The sequence below is a fragment of the Misgurnus anguillicaudatus genome, chromosome 23 (assembly GCF_027580225.2).
Source record: "Misgurnus anguillicaudatus chromosome 23, ASM2758022v2, whole genome shotgun sequence".
NCBI classification, from domain to species: domain Eukaryota; kingdom Metazoa; phylum Chordata; class Actinopteri; order Cypriniformes; family Cobitidae; genus Misgurnus; species Misgurnus anguillicaudatus.
The window spans coordinates 6274625-6295728 of record NC_073359.2 but is presented as its reverse complement, the minus strand read 5'-3'; the positions used below and the strand labels follow the sequence as shown (position 1 = coordinate 6295728).

Below are 21104 nucleotides of genomic sequence, written 5' to 3'. Positions count from 1 at the left end.
TAAACGATGATTTTGACTAAAGCGAACCTAGAAAGTGATGTTTTGAAAGTGAATGTCTCTGTATCTTATGGATGCATGACGGTATCCACTTGTCTGTACTTCCACACCTCTTTCTATCTGTCTTTCATTCTCGCCGCTTCAAATACAGCTGTTGACTTTGACAAGCAAACCTCCAGTGCCCGAAGAAACACGCACGTCTCTTAAATAAGACAGCGAACGATTGTTACTCATTTTCAAACAGCTGTTTTCTGCACACGTCCAGAGTCATTTATAAAACACACAATGACAGAAGAGCCGGAGGGGTTGATGACACAAACTGGTCGTAAAGCAAGATTTATATAACTCGAAAGAGCCAATACAACAAAATAACGGTAAATGAAATGTCAGTATGTCTAAACAAACACGAAATGCTGTTTGCAATCTGTTTTACCCCAAACTGACATGTTGTAATGTTAAACGGGATAATTTATGAGAAAAACAAATATGGGATTGTGAGAGACATGAAAGTGAGATTTTATTAGGATTGTCAAAAAAAAAGTGACTAAAAAGGTGCTTCCTGCTGAAAAAAACAGCATACCAGCAAATGTTGTGTTTTTGTGCTGGATTGCTGGTGACCATCAGCATAGACCAGCATAATTCACATGCTGGTTTGGTGCTGGTGGTCACTGTTAACCTAGAAATTGTCTTTACTTAAACAATCAAGTAAACATCACTTAATATTTTCTGTTTTGAAGCCAAAGCTTAAAAAGTTTAGTTGATATAACTTTTAAGCTTACAAATCCATTAAACTAAAACATTCAAGTAAAATGAACTTAAAAGTATTAGTTCATGTTGTGAGGAATACCCATAATCCTTTGCGCCTGAATATTTAGATTATTTTCTGCTTTTTCACAGAATAAAAACTGAACTTTCTCTACTCAAATATTTGTTAATAAAATGTCATATAGGTTCAAGCTCTTATATTATTGATGATGTTTTGTTGTAAATTATAATTTTGTGAAGTCACCGTTCAGGTGTTTCCCTACATGAACCCTGTTCAGAACATTTTATTGTATTTCTTTCCACAGTACTGACAATGTATGTCAAAAACACAGTTTTGTGTGTGTTTCTGTGGAGAATCACATTTGTTCAATGATTGAGTCAGTCAAATTTCTAGTAATGTCAACTAATCCGGGTTAAGAGTGCAGGAATATTGGAAGAAATTTAAACATTAAGTACATTAAACTTAAAATGTATTGTTATTTCAACCAGGCAAACATAACTTTTTTAGGGCAACGAGTTTCCATCAATTTTTAAGTTCAATTAACCTGTATGGGCTTACAGTTTACCAGCACCAGCATCCCATGCTGGTCATACCAGCAAGGCCAGCATATGTTGTTTTGGTTCTGGTATGTTGGTGACCACCAGCTGAACCAGCAGCAAACCAGCATGGACCAGCGTGGGAATTATGCTGGTCTATGCTGGTTTTTCAGCAAAGCTTTGGAGGTGGTCTGAGTACAGTTTGCTTTTGGGTTCTTTTGTGGTTCGATTTCTTTTTGACGTGTGAAAGCGATGAAATCCTTGTCTGCTTCACAAGTGGTTTGACATTTATCAAAATAAACTGCTGCATAGAAAGCTGGGGTCTGAGTTCTTATAAAGTTGTGATGTGAATAAGAAACGGTCTGAGATCAGTTCAGTTCTGAAGGGGACCAACAAAAGATCTAAGTCTTCTTTTGAGTCCACTATATTGTGAACACCAAACGGGCCGAGGTCACATTCGGCTAGTTCATTTTCTGGTTCACTTTAAGTGAACTGGGTTTGAATGAACTATACCCTCATTGTTGTCCAAGAGAAATAAGTGAGAGACTTATTTTTGATTTTCTGGATTTTAAAATAGTTATTAAGTCATGATACCTTATATATAAGATAATGCTTATTCAAGATAAATGAGATTAAGTTTCAATGGGTAAGACAGCTGTAGCTGCAGCTTTAACTTCCCAATTATGTAATACAGCAGCACCCCCTTGTGGTCAGTTTGGAAGCTGTACCCAACAGCAAGACATATGGAGAATCTTGTATGCTTAAAGCAGTGTTTCTCAAACTTGGATAGAGAAGGGTGACGAGACCCACCTGTCCCCAATCGCCCCAACAAAATGGTAATCAAGTAGGCTTTAAGTTTAACATGTTGAATTAATCACATCATATTTTTCAAACATTACTGCATTAAACACTTTCAATAAAGAAAATAAATGTGCAAACGTATTATTATTTTGCATGAAATAACACTTTGTCCGAAAGTTAATAATAATAATGATGCAACTGTGCTTGCATTTTGTCCCTGACAATAGTCATTATACTTTCTTTACGGACGGCTTTTTTATTGATTAGGTCCACTGTCTGTCTTGGTTTTCTTTGCTGGTGCGAATCTCCAGTTTTCTTTTCATTCTGTGTCACAAACATATTCATTGTTAACTTTTATATCTGCTAGTACCACCTATACCGTCACATTAAAGGTTTTTTTTGCACTTTAATTAACATTCTGACGTTAATTCGTTCTTGTAGGCTATGGTTCCCCGTGACGTTTTCTTCACAGTCTAATGTTGTTCAAAGTTTTAAGGCTTGTATTTAAATGTGTCGTTTTGAGTGTATGGTCAATAAATAAAGGTATTAATAGAGATGGGCACAAAAATGACAAAATTGTAATGTTCCTATTCCCCACCAGTGGGACTCGCCCCACACTTTGAGAAACGCTGGCTTAAAGGAAGAGTATTGTGTGCAAGGCCAGGGGTTTTTAAGCTGGGGTCCCCCATAAGGTTCCAAGGGGTCTCCAAACATTTCAAAAGAAAAATGTCTACTGTGTCGCCAATTATTTAAGTCTGTAAATAATTTGCTGTCCTTATATCACAAATATTATTTATCTAACACAGTAAAATGTTTCTTTACAAAAAGATGAATATTTTTTTTAGGAAAAGGGTCCTTCGCTATAGGTTCATTATATGTGGGGGTCTCTGCATTATAAAGTTTGAAAACCCCTTAGGCCACCACCAGCTTTGTTGTTTTAGCAAAGTTTTAATGACCATCTGTATTTATTTTTCACTCTCTATATTAAAATCCAAACAGAAAATAGAAGAAACATGTACACAAAAACATACAATTTTCAGTACAAAATGGCTTCTTCAGTTAAAAGTCAGTATTTAGTGTTGACCTCTCTTAGCACTAAACACAACTCTTTTAAGAAAACTAAAGTCCTGAAGTCATTAGATTTGAATTTGAAATTAGGATTTCATTTCATTTAGGTTTAAGAGGTCCTTTTACTGTACATTGCTATTGATCGGGGACAGTACACAAAAAAAAAGATTTTCTTACTTAGTATTTTTGTCTTGTTTTCAGTAAAAATATCTAAACATTCTTAAATTAAGATGTATTTTATTGATGAGCAAAAGGACTTAAGAAAATAAGTAGTTTATAAACAAAAAATATACAAATTAAGTGAGTTTGTGCTTAAAACAAGCAAAAATATCTACCAATGGGGTGAGAAAAAATCACTTAAATACTTAATTCAAGCAAAATGTTCTCACTTCATTGGCAGATATTTTTGCTTGTTTTAAGCACAAATTAACTTATATTGTATATTTTTTATCTAAAAACTAAACTAGTCATTTTGCTCATCAAGAAAATACAACTTTATTTAAGAATTTTTTAATATTTCTACTGAAAACAAGACAAAAATACTAAGTAAAAAAAAAATCATTTTTTTGCAGTGTAAGAGAAGCTCACACTAAATACTTCACACTTCAGCTTATCATTTTTTTCTGTTTTTTTTTATACTGCATACAAATTTCCTGTATTTTCTTGTTGTATTGTAATAAAGAGACTGAGAAATAATTAAATATGGTCATTATACCATTGCAAAAACAACAAATCTAATGGTGGAATGGTGACTTTCGCACTGTAGATGATAAAAGTTAACATGATGCAAAATGTATTTATAAGGCAAATTCAAGAGAATTTGAAATACTTTTTTTTATAAAGCAGTCACCCAAACTACCAGAATTTGTTGTAAGCTCTCCTCAGTATCATCCACAACAGAGGACGAGTAAGGAAACCTTCAGTGTTAAATCTGTACGGGGTGAACAGGTGTTTTCTTTCCTTGGGTTGAAATCAAACCAGGCTTTAGACAATTCATGTACCTGTCATTCAGGAGGCAAGCCTCCTGCAAAGCATTCTGGGTAATGTCAGGATTCTGCATGTAACCCTCTGAACACTGGAGAACAGCGTCGCTGAGACTGAAGGCGTGAATTGGGAGTGCATTGGCAAACTGCGTGAGGTTTATTCCAATAACATTCCCAAAAGTACAAAGACGTGAAGATTCACCAACATGGTCAACGGTGGTTTGACTCCAGTGTTTGCTGCCATCAGCTATTGCGGAGTCACTGCAAAGAAAACCAGGGGGATCTTTTAGACTGTTGTCATTTGATTCAAAATAAATTTCAAGGTGGTCTAGGTACTACATATCCATCATTACTGTTCCAAACGTCTTCCTATTCATAATAAGTGGTTAATAAAGTAATATACTGTCAAGACTTTCAGTCTGCTTACATTGAGGAGAACTGAGGTTGAACTTCAACAATCTGAGCGCTGGTGATATCTGGATCCTTTAGTTCTCTACAGCTCGCCAAGAGATTGCTTTGTGGATGCTGTTGGTGAAATAGGAATACCGGATATTTTAACTTATGGTTGTGTACTGGATTTAGCAGATCAAGAACAATAGAGCATAGCGTTAGCAGCAAAAAAGGTTTTGGGTTCGAACCCCAGGAACACACATACTGAATTTTTTTTTAGCTTGTGATGCACTGTAAGCCTCTTTGGATTAAAGCTTCTGCCAAATGTATAAAGGTTTTTCATAAGTATAAGTAATTTCAGTAATTGTTCTGCACTGTAAAAAATGTCTGTAAATTGAACAGTAAAATACCGTATAAATGATAGACAGAATAAAACCGTATTTCACAAAACATGTGACAACCGTAGGATTCACTGTGAAAAACTTGAATTAGTTTTACAGACTAAGACCTTACATTTAACAGTAAAAAACATAAAAAAATATGGTTTATTGCAGTAAAATTAACAAGATACTGTATTACCATAAAAATGAAAAAAAAAAAAATCTTGAGCAATATCAGCGTAATAGATATGGCATTATGCGTTATTGATGTAACATTAAAACTTTTAGAGAATATATTTGTTACCAATATACTGAACCATCTGTTTATATTTTACTAAATCCTTGTTGATAGAGTTTAAAAATTAGAATAATATCAGTCTGCACTATAGTGGTCATCGTGCAGGCATTTGTCATCAAGTTCCTAATTTTATCACACTAAAATTACTTTTAAACATAAAATTACAATTATTTTCTAAACATGGACGATAAGTTTACAACTGCTGTCAAAACAAGATACAAGTCCTCAACTATTCCAGCATCCACACACGTGATTTAGTAGACAAATCTTCTTTCTGACGTGATGTAATCACAAGTCAAATGGATATTTTCCACCAAATTTATCCCATTAAATCTCCAGTTTGTGGTTGTTTAAGATTCATTTTAAGTCACCATTATTGTAATTAGTGTTTCCTTTAGTTAGGCATTTGTCCTTGTGACTGACCTAACTCTCCTCTTTTAGCAATTGCAACAGTGCTTTATTAAGACCACTTGTTTATTGCTAGAGGGAGTAGGAAAAACTATCATGTGATCTATTGATTGCTTGTATGTCATGCATATAATTTTATATGCATAAAATTGTATAAATATTTTATGAACATAAAATGATAAAAGAACAATAAAGATATAAAGCACAAAAAAGTGATGCTCTATGCAAATGACACTGTTGTGAACAAGACTGCTGTAATGCTTTAGTTAGTTTCTTTTTTTTAGTTTCTTTAGACATCAACACTTTGGATACAAATCTCAACGATGGTGACAGTAAATGGTAAGAAAGTTGCACAATTTTGTCATGTCACAATGCATGATGGGAGTTATGAATGAGTTTTCTAAAATCCTGGTTCCCAGCATGCATTGCAGCATGAAGCTTTGTTGTTGAATGTCAGTCACCATTGTTGCGTTTCATAGGCGGATTAAAGTGTCTGTAAAGACTACAGAGAATGTACTGTAAATCTACAGTATTTTAAAGGAATTAAAGGAAATGTCTATAAACATAATGGAAATAGTACTGGTAATCTATTTTACTGATTTTTTTACAGTGTAGCATTTAAATTAGACAGTTCTGAGCTGTAAAATAGATGGTACTGAACCGTCATTTGTACAACATAAACCTTTACAATAAATAGTTTTGAGCTGTAAAAAATGGTAATGAACCATAAATATTACAATGTTAACCCTTGAATTTGACAGATATAAACTGTTTTAGCAACATAAACATGTTACATAGACAGTTATAAACTGTAAAAAAACATTTAAAATTTGTAAAATATACAGTACAATGGGTGCAATCCCGTAAAACCAATAACATTGCTACCGTATTTTTGACGGTAAAGATCTGGCAACCACAGCTGCCGGTTTTGTACCGTAAAATTTGCGGTTTATTTTTAACAGTGTGGCGTTAAACTTAAAGTTAAACTTAGGGTTAGTTCAACTTTATGGCGTGCTTTCCCAGACAGGGTTTAATGCATAGTTGAGTTGTCTTAACCCGTGGCAGCTCGTGACTTCTTTTCCAAGGAGGGACGAATGCGGTAATCATCAAAACATTGTCATGTGTGTGGCTCGTCATGTCAAAATTTGTGTTCTGTGTGTCATGTGAACCTACAGTATGTGCATGTCAAAATACGTGCCTGCCTGCTGCAGATACTTTGTAAGGGTTTATGATAAAAGAGACGCTGGCGTTTGCTAGATACTCGCTTAATCTCATGTGTAATCAGAGTTTAGTTTTCAGTGTGTCTTGTGAGCATCTTGTGAACGTGAGCGTCTCTTTTATCATAAACCCATCATGCACGTATTTTGATATGACGTGCCAGGGTTTCCCCGCAGAAAATTTGTTAGTTAAGGTGGTAGGGTTGTATGTGTGGGTGGGGCCGGGGGCGTGGTAATCAAAGGGGCGGGGCATACACATCATGATGAAAATGAAAATATTTTTATTAAAAACACTCAAATAAAACTTAATTTTGAAGAAACTATAACAGAAAATGAACACATACTAGATTATTAATGAATTAAATGTTTTTAACAGATACCTCTAATGGGAATAGCTGTGTGATTAGGTAAAACTAAAGGGTTAATAAACACAAACTGAAGCAGATGTTGTAGAGCGTCTGTCGAACGATTATAGATAGCGCGAAGATTGTAAAAACTGATTATTTCCCAATATCAATTACATTATCTTAAAGGAATAGTCTACTCATTTTCAATACTAAAATATGTTATTACCTTAACTAAGAATTGTTGATACATCCCTCTATCATCTGTGTGCGTGCACGTAAGCGCTGGAGCGCGCTGCGACGCTTCGATAGCATTTAGCTTAGCCCCATTCATTCAATGGTACCATTTAGAGATAAAGTTAGAAGTGACCAAACACATCAACGTTTTTCCTATTTAAGACGAGTAGTTATACGAGCAAGTTTGGTGGTACAAAATGAAACATAGCGCTTTTCTAAGCGGATTTAAAAGAGGAACTATATTTTATGGCGTAATAGCACTTTTGGGAGTACTTCGACTCGCCTGAAAAGTCCGCTCCCCTTCTCACTCTCATAATGGGAGAGGGAGGGTGTTACTGCGCCGAGTCGAAGTACTCCCAAAAGTTACGCCATAAAATGTAGCTCCTCTTTTAAATCCGCTTAGAAAAGCGCTACGTTTTATTTTGTACCACCAAACTTGCTCGTATAACTACTCGTCTTAAATAGGAAAAACGTTGATGTGTTTGGTCACTTCTAACTTTATCTCTGTTTGATACCATTGAATGAATGGGGCCAAGCCAAATGCCACCGAAGCGCCGCAGCGCGCTCCAGCGCCCACGCGCACGCACACAGATGACAGAGGGATGCACCAACAATTCCCAGCCAAGGCAATAACACATTCCAACATTGAAAATGAGTAGACTATTCCTTCAAGCGATTTGTTTGCAAAATGCTGGTGATATCCTATATACATATTTAACCTACCTGTCTCACCTCAGAGACTTTGCTGTGAACAGGAGATGGAAGAGATGCGCTCCAGTATCTAAGCCTTCTGTAAGTTTAAGAGACAAGTATTTAAAAGAGACCAACCAGACTAAAAGCTGTAACATGTTATGAGATATACAGCACGTTACTGTATTACTGTACCTCTGCATGACCACCAGAATGAAGAAAACCAAAATGGAAAAGGCAACCGAGAGCATCGCGATGAGAAAATACAGAAGACACGCAACCAGACGGGGTGCAAAAGACTCTGAGACAAACATACACAGATTTTGTATTGATGTTCATGTTAAACTATTACTGTAAAATGCTGATAAATGTGGGTTCTAACCGGACTGGGTGGTCCAGGTGACAGGATCGGTCCAGTCTGAGGGATATCCAGCGTAACGCTGTCCCGAACGTCTGCGTGCGCTCACACTGCACCGAACCCGAGCCCGGTACTCTGAGGAACCCATGAGGGAAAGTTCTGGTATTGAAAATACCATCACGGGATCAGAAAGAGAGATGATTTTTACATCCTCCTAAAGAAAAACGTAAAGTAAATATATACACACACAAGAAAATGAAAGTAACTAGAGAAGCGCTTACAGGAGTTAGTATACGCCAATACTGGAGCTCAGATGAAAGAGGTATAGTACGATATTTCGGGAGCGTCCAGTTTAGGATCCAATCCTCTCCTCGGAGATCAACACTCAGACGTGTGGGACGCGAAGGCTGAACTAGAAACACAGAAACATACTACAACCGAGCAGAGCAACTAAACTGCTTTTCAACAACAAGACCATAACGTAGTCACGTTTAACTCAAAGAGTTCATGTTTCACAAAATGTACCCGTAATTAAAAAAAAAGGAATGCTGAATTCTGTATTGGTTGAGAAATGTTCCATGGGTATGCATGATTAATTTCTGATAACCGCACACCTAACTTGTCAAATGTCTTAAAAATAGGCACCAGAGCAAAGTTTGTGGTAACCGTGGTATAAGAGGAATAATTGACTCCGGTCCTTTGAATTATAAGAAAATAATGCACACCCACGGTGTAACCTTGGGTGTGCATTATTTTCTTATAATTCAATGCCCCGTCGTCAATTATTCCTTACAAATGTAAACGTATAATTATTATTATAATCATATTGATGTTTAATAAATTTAAATGTGCATTATACACCGTGGTTTTAACTATTTAATAATACACCATGCTTTTTATTATATAAATCTGCATGGTGATAGTTGGTGTATTTAGTTGGTATAAGGCACTAACTGTGTTCATAAGCGCGGATGACTCTGGTTACTGGTGTCGGTGTGAGTTGCACCCGCAGTACTCCGGGTTCAAAGATGTCGATAAGACCGACCATTCTCAACAGACTTCCTGTATTCATGACCTCCACCTTTTCCACACATCGCCACTCGGTCCTGAGAAAGACATTCAACATGTCGGACCTTAAAGTTACATTAAAATCTCATAAAACATCAACACACTTACAGTGCACTGGAGTGTGTTTTGTAAGACAGCGTGTAAGTGATGTATTGTGTCAGATCGGTTGTTAATTCCCAGCTACAGCTCAAAATCTTCTTGTCACTGTATGCACAGTAAAAGTTAGATGGACCAGGAAGCTCATCTGAAACAAATATCATAAGTAATAGTCAATATTACTCCATGACAGCAGGTGGCTCCACTTGCATTGGTGTTTTTCTTATACTCACAGTCAGACATTTGTGTTGGTCTGTCAAACAACATCCCACTTCCCTCCGTTTCAGTCATGTTAACGTCTTCCTTGTCTTTCCATGTTGATCCAGTGTGAATTTTCATCTCTCGCTTCTCTTCTGCTTCACGATTAATGTCTACTTCCTACAACATACACGTCAGATATTGCTTAATATAAATGATGAGCAAAAACTTTGTATATTAGATTTCATTTCAATTTATGGATTTGGCAGACACTGTCATCTAACGCGACTTACAGCGCATTACAAAGCATAACATTTTATTAGCATGAGTGTCCCCTGGGTTCAAACCTATGACATTTTGGCCTGCTAATGCAATGCTTTACTACTGAGATACACAGGAATACTTCTTAAATCACTTTTGGATGTGGTTTGCATGGATATTTGTGTTAAATTAGCCATAACAAAATTTGCCGCCTACCTGAAGAAGGTCCAAAAAAACTTTTTTTGTTGTTGTTCTTTTATTATCTCAAAAAGTTTTTACCTCCAAAAAAGCAAACAAAGAGTGATTATTATATTATTATATTCTAGATCAAGCTGTGTATTTTATTTATATAAATAAATAAAATGTGGGGACATGAGGGTTTCTTTCTGTAGTATCAAAGTGGTTTTTTTTTCAGTTTAGCGCGACTTTTGACTGACAGGTCATGTGATCCTTTCGACATTAGGGCCCTATCATACAATGCAAAAAGCGACGCAAGTGACGCAAATTAGAGGTCTTCACAAGTCCACCTAGATCTAAAAAAAATTGCCACTGGTTCGGGTCGGATTTGGGCCTAATTTTCTCGGGTTTGTCTCGGATTTGCATGTTGGGTTCGTGTATAAGTGATTCGGGTCATTTCGGGTCAGATACATTTCTTTGGACCCGAGACGACCTCTATAGCAAATGCATTTGCGCCCATTTTTGGGACTACGCCATTGACCAACAAAAACCTGCTCTAAAGTCAATGGCGTAATATTGTTTTTGTTATTTAAAGAGCGCGTTAGTAATATGCGCCTATTAATGGGATGACAACGCACATTTGCTTTTTTACACGCATGGATGCGCAGCAGAACAAAAACTTTTTTAAATATTAAAAAATTAAAGGATTAAAATGTAAATATTATTATTGAGTCTCTTGGACATAAATGAGGACCGATTACGAGACATTAAAAGGCGTAAAGAGCTGCTTCACCTGTAGCCTGGTAAGTAATTGAATGTTGCAAATAATGCATTTATTGTTTTTTAATGCTACCCTACGGATTTATAGTATTTTATGACTTTGTACCTGTGGATATGATGAGATGGGAACCTTTTTTAAGTAATGCTTTTCAAAAACCCTCACGGCGTTGTCCGAGTGCTGAAACATTTCAGCTCTCCACACGTTTGTAAATTCTTTATCTCCTGTTTGTTACAAATAAAATATTTTTAGAGTACAAACCTTTTCTTGCATATTTGTAAATTATTCTTTGAGATTACACTGATCATGTAGGCCAGTGTTTCTCAAACTTTTTCAGCCCAAGGACCACTTTATCTTCCAATTTTTTTCTGAGGACCACCTAACAGAATCTCACTCTAACACTCCCCCAAAAAACAACAAAATATGAAGGATAAGCTAAGTTTAAGTTTAATATGCAACTGTTTCAAGTCAAAAGCTAATTTTTTTAAAACAAATGCAATGCTATGTTCAGAAATTATTATATGAATTTTATTTCATTTGAAAAAGTAAATGTGAAATTAGTTGCAGCTTAATATGAACAACAAACTGCACATGTGTAGAAAAAAATGCAATTAAACATACTAAAACTGAGGTGGTGGGTATATGAAGTCTATGATTGTAACTATGGTAACAATAAAATACTGGAAAAAAAATGTTCCCCTTAATGTCCAAAATCACTGAAATTACAGGGATTTTACACATGAACAAAAACTAGTACATTACAAAACTAATAGATCTGTGGATCTGTGGATTTAGCTGCTTTCAGTTGATGCTTGATCTTTTATTTTGACTCCTCTTTGATTTAGCCAACCGATCCATTTTTATGTTATTAAAACAGAAAGGCAAGAACTGATATCACAGTTTCGCAAGTGCATTAAAAATCTACTTAAATAAGTGATAATTGTATAAACCAGGGGTTCTCAAAGTTTACATTCAAAGGTCCAAATCTGAATTCTCATCTTTTACATAGGTCCGGAAAAACTTTATGTAAATCATTTGTTTATATAACAAATCAACACAAATAGTTTGGGAAAAACATACGTGTATTTTGCATTTAAACTAAAAATAATTTTTTAAACATAAACACAAGAAATAATGCTTACTATGCTTCTCAATGTCTCAATGAATTACGGTGAAATGACGCTACATCCATAAGCCAGGGGGCGCTCTCGTGCAGAAACTTAATATGCGCTGCAAACGAAGAACCAGAAACACGCAGCTCCAGGAAATGTCTTAAGGATATATTTATATTGCTGTTTTTCAAACGTTTTCAGGTATTTTCATTATAATAAAGAATATGTATAGTGATGTAGAGTGTTGCTTTTTCAAATGCATGTTTTAAACGACTCAAACCAACAGTGATTTCAGATTGATATGGACTTACTGATCAAAAGCCGTAGTGCATGAAGTAGCTATGCATAATATCTGGGTGTGATGGCTACAGCGTCACACAGGAAATTTTTAAATAACTCGTTTTATTTTCGGACCAGGAATACTCTTAAAGTAGCAAATGCACACATTTAGCAATCACATAGAAATGAATGCACTTGTAATATGAAGTGGACGCGGGTCCAGAGTCGGACCGCAGTTCGGACTTTGAGAACCCCTGGTATAAACACTTGCCTAGTTTAGGTCATCTTTTGGCGGACCACTGGGGGGGTTTGGCGGACCACCAGTGGTCCGCGGACCACACTTTGAGAATTACTGATGTAGGCTATTCATACATTTACAGCAATTAAAAGCCTGCTAATTTTACTTTCATGACTGAAAGAAAATGACTTTTAAAGAGAACCAAAGGTTTTAATAAAAAAATAACAATTTCAATACAAATAATACATATTTTAATATCAATCCAAAAATGGTGGTCTTCTTCCTCCGCTTAGTTTTTCAGTTTATAAATTCCGCCATCTAAATAAGAATTCGGCATGGCGTGGGCACAAAAAAGAGGATGAGAGCTCTCATTGGTTTATTGCAGGTTAAGCCCAAAACACACCCATTACTCATTACGAAAATAGGAACAACCCTTTTAGACTGTGTGCTAGGCGCACAAACCATTTTTCTCGTCGTTAAATTAGCAAAAGTGGATTCGGACACACCCTTGTAGACCATGCACTTGATCATTAAATTAGGCCCTTTACCGTTTGTTGTTGGTCATGGTGTCTGATGGGGTCGTCAGTCAGAAGAGACTTCACATAATCAGCACTTAAATACATGGGAGATGATATATCGTCCAGCTGCTTAAAAATCCACTTTGTGTCATCTAAAAAATCATTAAAGAACATGCAAACACATGAATAATGCTATACAGTATGATGTTACTAAAGCAAAATGCACCAAAGGGTATATTTGGCCATCATACTGAATAAATATACTTATTGATGATAGTAAGTTTACTGTGTTTTGTGAGTTTGAAGGTTCTGGAGATGGCAGGATAATGTGGCGTATGGAAGAAAAACACATCATCAAAGCCAATGGCAAACAGAGATGTGTTATAAAGACAAAACGCTCTCTCATGCCCAGTGGAATTCTGGGAAGAGTCGGGAGTCAGGACACAGGGAGCAACTCTGGAAAATAAAGCAAAATCAAAAGAAAACTGACTAAAAGTATTTAATTTAACACATTTTTCATTTCAAATGTTTTTATTTATTTGATAAGTACAACTACTGTTGCTAAAGGTACTGTACAAAAAAATTAACATACTGTACAAAGATCATTTCAAGATGCACATATCAAACACCTTTGTCTTGTTAACGCAATGGTCTGCTAAGTGAGCTTTAGAAAAAAAATATTATATCAGAATTGAAAGTACCACAAATTCCGGTTTATGTCTTACCTATTGTTGTCCGGGTCCATGTGAAACAGAGAGAGGGGAATATGGGGATTTTCCTTCCAGCTACAGCGGATATGAGTACGGTAGTCATTACGACACTCCAAAGATTCCAGAGCAGAGGATTCTGGGTAGATAAATACAAAAGTGACATTTATAAATGCTGTGATTGCTGACTGCGAGTACAACACAATAAAAATAGACACTTAACTGTATATATGTACAAACAACCCTAACCTGATGTGAAGTTGATCTGTCGAGGACAACCTGTAAGTGTAGATGTCCACGTAACATAGGTCAGGAGTACAGTCAGAGTCAAACACGGAGAGGTTGTTGGATACATGAAAAATTCGGTTACCAGCTAATGAAAATATAAAAATTGTTATCAACATACAAAAATGCTGCATATGCACTTTTCTAGCAAACATTTAAATGATTTTCGGAGATCAAAAGTTGAGCTTACCATTAAACATAAGCGTGTGTTTTGGATTCAGTGCAGTGTGGACTGATGGCTGGATCAATCTTCGCTCTTGTTTTAAACCCCCGGGCATCTGCTGGTCACGTTGACATCCTCGAGTGTTATGAATTTATTTTCAGCTCATGCCAACTTGACCGCAAAACTTTTGCTTAAAGTTTCAAAACTGCTGTGCTTGCAGGTTTCAAGTTACCATATGATTTATTTTCATGTAAAAGTTAAAATCTAGGAACATATTTACATGATGGTAAGCACACAGTTGACAGTACCTATTGACTTCCATAATAAGATAAAATGAAAAATATTGGAAGTCAATTGGTACTGTCAACTGCGTGCTTACCATCATTTATCAAAATATCTTCTTTTCTGTTCAACATGATGGTGAATTTTTATTTTTGGGTATACCTTTAAAATTATTTGAATGCCTATTTCATTATCCTCTATGTGAAAATTAGTTTTCATTAATCTCTACTGTACATATCAACCCAATGACTTATGAAAATATTATTTTCTGCTTCAAATATGCAAAAAAAAAAGAATTAAAAGAAGGAAGTTGGCCAAACAAATAGGCACTTCAATGACCCAACAAAAAATGTCACATCAGCAGGCAAGAATACTGCTTGTTGGTAGAGTAAAATCACTATTTATTAGCACAGACATATATAAAATATATTAGCAACTGTTTACACTATGAAATACTGTTTTTACTGGAAATTCATTTTCAATTTGAAAACCCAACGTCTCAAGGCAAGTCGTGGTATAGTCACAAAACATTTGATCCATTTATTCATGTTCATGGACATGATTTTCCGCTTTTTGTGCCACTGAGCACAAATTTCTATAAATAGTTTTTCGTGTCCGTGGGACACCCTCTTTTTCGTTTCTCATAGTTTTCTACAATCTTTTACCATTGTTGCTTGGGGTTGGGGTTTGAATGAATTTCTGTTACATTTCAGAAATGTAATAATACGATTGTAATAATAAAATTGTAAAAAAAAACATGTAGAAACCAATACATAAAATAACATCCTAACCCAAACCTAACCTCAACCCCAAGCAAAAAATTGTAAAAATAAACATGTAAAAACCAATATATAAAATTACATCCTAACCCAAACTAACCCCAAGCCAAAATATTTTTAAAATCGTAAAAGCCTGTATTTACCAATATATAAAAGTACATCCTAACCCAAATCTAACATTAACCCCAAGGGAGAACAAGTTTAAAACAAATCAAAATTGTAAAAAAATCATGTAGAAACCAATAAATAAAATTGCATAAAACTAACCCCAACCCCAAGCGAAAATAGTTTTTAAATCATAAAAATAAACATGTACAAACCAATACATACACTGCAAAAAAAGATTTTCAAGAAAAAAAATCTTAGTACTCCTGTCCTGTTCTCAACAAAAACATCCAAAAATTCTTAAATTACAGTAAGATGCTTTTTCTTGATGAGAAAAACGACCCAAGAAAACAAGTCCAGTTCCCAGACAAAAAAATATTAAATTTAAGTGATTTTGTGCATAAAACAAGCAAAAAAACTATTTTCTTGAATTTTTCTTGAATTTAGTGTTCAAGAAAATTTTTTAAGATTTTTTGCTTACCCCATTGGCAGATTTTTGTTTTATGCACAAAATCACTTAAATTTGATGTTTTTGGTCCAAAAACTAGACTTATTTTCTCGGGTCGTTCTGCTCATCAAGAAAAAGCATCTTAATTTAGATATTTTTAGACACTTCCACTGAAAACAAGACAAAAACACCAAGAATTGTCCTCTTGAAAATCAACCCTTGCAGTGCAAAATAACATCCCAACCCAAATCCCAAACGAAAAATTTTTAACATCATTAAAAAAAAAAAAAACGTGTAGAAACCAATACATGATATTACATCCTAACCAAAACCCAAAACTAACCCCAACCCCAGTGAAAACAGTTTTAAAATCGAAAAAAAACCATGTAGAAAAAAATTCATAAAATTACTTCCTAACCCAAACCTAGCCCCAACCCCAAGCGAAAATAGTTTACAAATTGTATTAAAAAAGCCTGTATTAACCAATAAATAAAAGTACATCCTAACCCAAATCTAACCCTAACCCCAAGAGAAAACAGTTTCAAAATTATGAAAAAAACATGTAGAAACAAATAAATAAAATTGCATCCTAACCCAAACCCAAAACTAACCCCAATCCCAAGCGAAAATAGTTTTAAAATCGTAAAAATAAACATGTACAAACCAATACATACACTGCAAAAAATTATTTTCAAGAAAAAAAATCTTAGTATTTTTGTTTTGTTTTCAGCAAAAAATATCTAAAAATTCTTAAATTAAGATACTCTTTCTTGATGAGCAAAATGACCCAAGAAAATAAGCCTAGTTTTTAGACCAAAAATATAAAATTTAAGTGATGTTGTGCATAAAACAAGCAAAATCTCTTTTTTTGAATTTTTCTTGAATTTAGTGTTCAAAAAAAATGTTTAAGATTTTTTTGTTTACCCCATTGGCAGATTTTTTTGCTTGTTTTATGCACAAAATCACTTAAATCTGATATCTTTAGACTTATTTTCCTGGGTTGCCCCGCTCATCAAGAAAAAGCATCCCAATTTATATATTTTTACAGAAAACAAGACAAAATACCAAGAATTTTTTTTCTTGAAAATATTTTTTTCCAGTGTAAAATTACATCCTAACCAAACGAAAATCGTTTTAACATCATAAAAATAATGTGTAGAAACCAATACATGATATTACATCCTAACCAAAACCCAAAACTAACCCCAACCCCAGTGAAAACAGTTTTAAAATCGAAAAAAAACCATGTAGAAAAAAATTCATAAAATTACTTCCTAACCCAAACCCCAAACTAACCCCAACCCCAAGCAATGATTTAAAAATAGGAAAAAAACTATGAGAAATATAAAATGACACAAAAAAAGAAAGCTGTACCACAGACACGAAAAAATGCTCAGTGGCACAAAAAAGTGGACATGAACACATAGATAAATCAAATATGTCATGACTATACCACGACCTGCCCCGAGTTTGTGTTGGAAAACCACATGAAACTGCAATGATTGTGAAATTTTAAGGAGGTCACAGACAAACACACGGTCATGTTAATACTCTGTGTTGTAGACCGACAGATCTTTGGAATGTGTGACCAGCAGCTCCCATGGATACTGATTGACAGGTCTTTTGACCTCTGACTTTGTCCGTTTGTTCTCTTGTATCATGAGTGTGACATCTTCATCGTCTAATATCCGTACCAGATCCCCCTCGGGGTCTCTGTAGTTTAGAGCAATATCATCCACCTGAAACAAATCCCTGAGGGGAGGGGGAGAAAACTAATTATTCAGCTGTTTAGAGGTCGCGCCAAGCGTGATAACAATTAGCATGACATTTTTAGGCCTTTTTGTTGTGTTAGCAGTCATTTTGCATATGCAAATACATGATGCATATTCAACTGCAGATTTTATATGCTTTAATTAGACATTGTTAGTAAATAATTAAGCCACTGGACCGTATAAGAGCTTTCAGCTTACAGTGTTGTCTATTGACTACACAGACAGCTGCTATTGAATTGAGAAAATACACTAATAAGTGCAAAAATACACACAAATATTGGATGCATTTGTCACAGGTAAACTTAAATGTGTCTTCCTCAAATAACTGTTTTGCTATTTGAAACCTGGTGACAAAAACAATTTGATGGACACACAAGAACAGGTTGTTTAACTGAGCGTTGGTTTGTGTATTTTAATGCGTCTGCAAATGTATTTTTCCGCACTTTATTTCCACCGTCAGATTGAAAACAGCTATTTGTACAGCTTCTGAATGTTTCTTTGTTGGGTTCTCCTCCATTTGTTTCTTTCGCACTTGATTTAATTCAGGAAGCAGTTGTGAATATTAATGAAAGATGCTCACAGAGAACACAAATGTAGATGTTGATGTCGAATATGAGGACATAGGCAAAAGATAATGCCATGCAAAGGTTGTTGAAATTAAAGCAATCTCTTTTTTATAATTACAGGTATCAAGATGTGCCAAAGAAAAGTATTGCACTAGTCTATGTGCAGTGCATTGTGGGTATGGCATGTGAAACTGTACACAACAAAAGTGAAGCGTCGCATTCCCTGCTCTAGAATAGATTACTCGTGGAATTTAACTTCACTTCATGTGAATTTTCCGTTTAAGTTTAATATTTTTAACTCGTGAGGTGGACACGTTTGAGGTGAATATTAAAGGATGTTTACTACCTCATTCGGGAGAGCAGATCCTGATAAGATGGTTGAATTGAGAGGTCTTCCTCAACACAAATGTCCCTACAGCAGATAACACACATCACATTAAGACATAATCATTTAACATTTAATAATTTCATGTTCAATACATTTTTAAAAGAGAATATGGAGTAATTTTTAGCACGTTGCTATGTGGTTGCTAGGGTATATCTATAGTGTTGGCTTGGACTTTCTGGGTGATTACAACAGTCGTCATAATTTTATTCCTTAAAGCTCATATTTGATCATTATAATTACATTTTTTTATGGTGAATATATTTTTTTGTGTCTTAAAGTGGACATTTCAAAAGACCTTTTTTAGATGTAAAATAAATCTTTGGTGTCCCCAGAGTACATATGTAAAATTTCAGCTCAAAATACCATATAATTTATTAAAGCATGTTACACTGCAAAAAAATGATTTTGAAGAAAAAAAATCTTAGTATTTTTGTCTTGTTTTCAGTAAAAATATCTAAAAATTCTTAAATGAAGATGCTTTTTTTGATGAGCAAAATGACCCAAGAAAATAAGTCTAGTTTTTAGACCAAAAATATCAAATTTAAGTGATTTTGTGCATAAAACAAGCAAAAAAAAAAACAAAAAACAAATCTGCCAATGGCGTAAGCAAAAAAATCTTGAACATTTTTCTTAAACACTAAATTCAAGAAAAATTTGCTTACACCATTGGCAGATTTTTTTGCTTGTTTTTCGCACAAAATCACTTAAATGTATATTTTTGGTCTAAAAACTAGACTTATTTTCTTCGGTCGTTTTGCTCATCAAGAAAAAGCATCTTAATTTAAGAATTTTTAGATATTTTTACTGAAAACAAGATAAAAATACTAAGAATTTTTTTCTTGAAAATAACTTTTTGCCGTGTATACTTGCCACTTTGTAGGTGTGAGCATAAATGTGCAGTTTTTTGGGTGTGTCCTTTAAAATGCAAATCTCTGCATTAAATGGCAGTGCCGTTGTTGGATAGCGCAGATTAAGGGGTGGTATTATCCCCTTCTGACATCACAAAGGGAGCCAAATGTCAATGAGCTATTTTTTAACATGCTTGCAGAGAAATGGCGACTCGTGACTGCTTATCCGAGAAGGCGCTAATTCAAAGTAAGTGTTCGGTTTGTCACGTGTGTAGTTCCCTTTTTCCAAAATATGTGTCCTGCGTGTTGAGAGAACCACATGTTTTATCAAAATAAGTGCCTGCTGCACACGAGTCAAAACCGTTTATGATAAAAGAGACGCTCACGTTCCCAAAATACACGCTAGACACTTCCTTAACCGTAAACTGTGATTACGCATGAGATTATGCGAGTATCTGGCAAACGCGAGCGTCTCTTTTATCATAAACCCTTTAACGCGTCTCCAGCAGGCACTTATTTTGGCATGACACGTGATACACGCACGATCTCTCAAAGCGCAGAACACATATTTTGAAAAAAATAAACCACACACACATGACAAGCTACATACATGTTGTGATGAACTTCGCATCGTGCGAACACAAAAAAAAGAAGTCACCAACCTGCCACTGTTGCAGAGAATAGTTTACCAAAACTAAGTTACTGAGTTGATCTTTTTCACATTTTCTAGGTTGATAGAAGCACTGGAGACTCAATTATAGCACTTAAACATGGAAAAAGTCAGATTTTTATGACATTTTCCCTTTAAACTCTACACCCCTGCTTTATTTAGGATATGTCGCTCATAAATATGCAAATTAGTCCCCGCCTCTACACCAGCTTAGACTACCTGATCCACTTGGTTTTAACCCATTGATGTGATTGGTCATAACACATTTTTAGACACATTTTTTTTAATAGACTGCTATTTTGAGAAGAAAGTATTTAGCAATGGTGTTGACAAGAATTTGCATATGGTTTGTCTTATTAAAAAACACCAAATAAACAACATTAAGCGTGATTCTCACCACAGGGGGATTTTATACAAACTACTGTCTGTAGAGATCAACGTATATGTACAGATACAAACAAACAAAAACTTTTTATCCTCCTGACCTTGTATCGATGCCTTCCGGCTTCAGCATATAGCAGCGCAGGCAGCTATATGAACCCTGGGCACGATCCGCCTTCTTTGAAGCTCCGCCCTCTTCATCAGAGTCACTCTCGGGAAGAGGTTTAATAATCTTCACGAATGACTCAGGAAAGATGCCTGTTTTGTCCCTCACAGTGCCCTATAGAGAGGACATGGAGATGCTAAGCACACCACAGTCCTCGGGTACATCATCCAATCATTATAATACATCCATCCATGAAAGCTACAGTTTGGAGAAGACCGATTATTAGGATGATTTCATATCTCCAACAGGGGCAAAGTTAAGGATTTGAAGAGGAAAGAAGACACAATCATGGAAGGAGATTATTATTCCCTCAAAAGTGAAAGATATAATGATTTCTTCAGCTCTG

General features: G+C 35.2%; 2 protein-coding genes across 3 annotated transcripts in view; both read right to left on the bottom strand.

Annotated features, from left to right (window-relative positions):
- Window positions 1-3800: 3800 nt before the first annotated feature.
- Window positions 3801-14689, bottom strand: LOC129453081 (cytokine receptor common subunit beta). 2 transcript variants are annotated; one of them, XM_073861623.1, is made up of 14 exons: window positions 14381-14689; window positions 14155-14278; window positions 13924-14044; window positions 13485-13654; window positions 13229-13350; window positions 9871-10015; window positions 9650-9785; window positions 9428-9579; window positions 8755-8885; window positions 8498-8687; window positions 8311-8416; window positions 8149-8215; window positions 4579-4676; window positions 3801-4412 (listed from the first exon to the last, which is right to left on the bottom strand). In XM_073861623.1, the coding sequence occupies exons 1-14, from the start codon at window positions 14381-14383 to the stop codon at window positions 4094-4096; spliced, it is 1884 nt and encodes a 627-aa protein (XP_073717724.1). In that variant the 5' UTR covers window positions 14384-14689; the 3' UTR covers window positions 3801-4093. The 2 variants fall into 2 exon arrangements, with proteins under 2 accessions (XP_073717724.1, XP_073717725.1); XM_073861624.1 differs by having other exon boundaries at window positions 14155-14689.
- A 2091-nt stretch (window positions 14690-16780) lies between these two features.
- The window catches only part of ncf4 (neutrophil cytosolic factor 4), a 44816-nt gene continuing 40492 nt past the window's right edge, over window positions 16781-21104 (bottom strand). Inside the window, exons 8-10 of the mRNA XM_055217605.2 lie at window positions 20697-20872; window positions 18652-18717; window positions 16781-17719 (exon numbers count right to left, since the gene is read on the bottom strand). Coding sequence (XP_055073580.1) covers window positions 17512-17719; window positions 18652-18717; window positions 20697-20872 — 450 coding nt within the window. The 3' untranslated portion in view covers window positions 16781-17511. The remainder of the gene's footprint in view (window positions 17720-18651; window positions 18718-20696; window positions 20873-21104) is intronic.

Coding starts and splice junctions, on each gene's coding strand:
- LOC129453081 (XM_073861623.1), bottom strand. Junction 13,655..13,923: donor ATGGACCCGGACAACAATAG/GTAAGACATAAA, acceptor TTTATTTTCCAG/AGTTGCTCCCTGTGTCCTGA. Junction 8,688..8,754: donor ATTGGCGTATACTAACTCCT/GTAAGCGCTTCT, acceptor GTTTTTCTTTAG/GAGGATGTAAAAATCATCTC.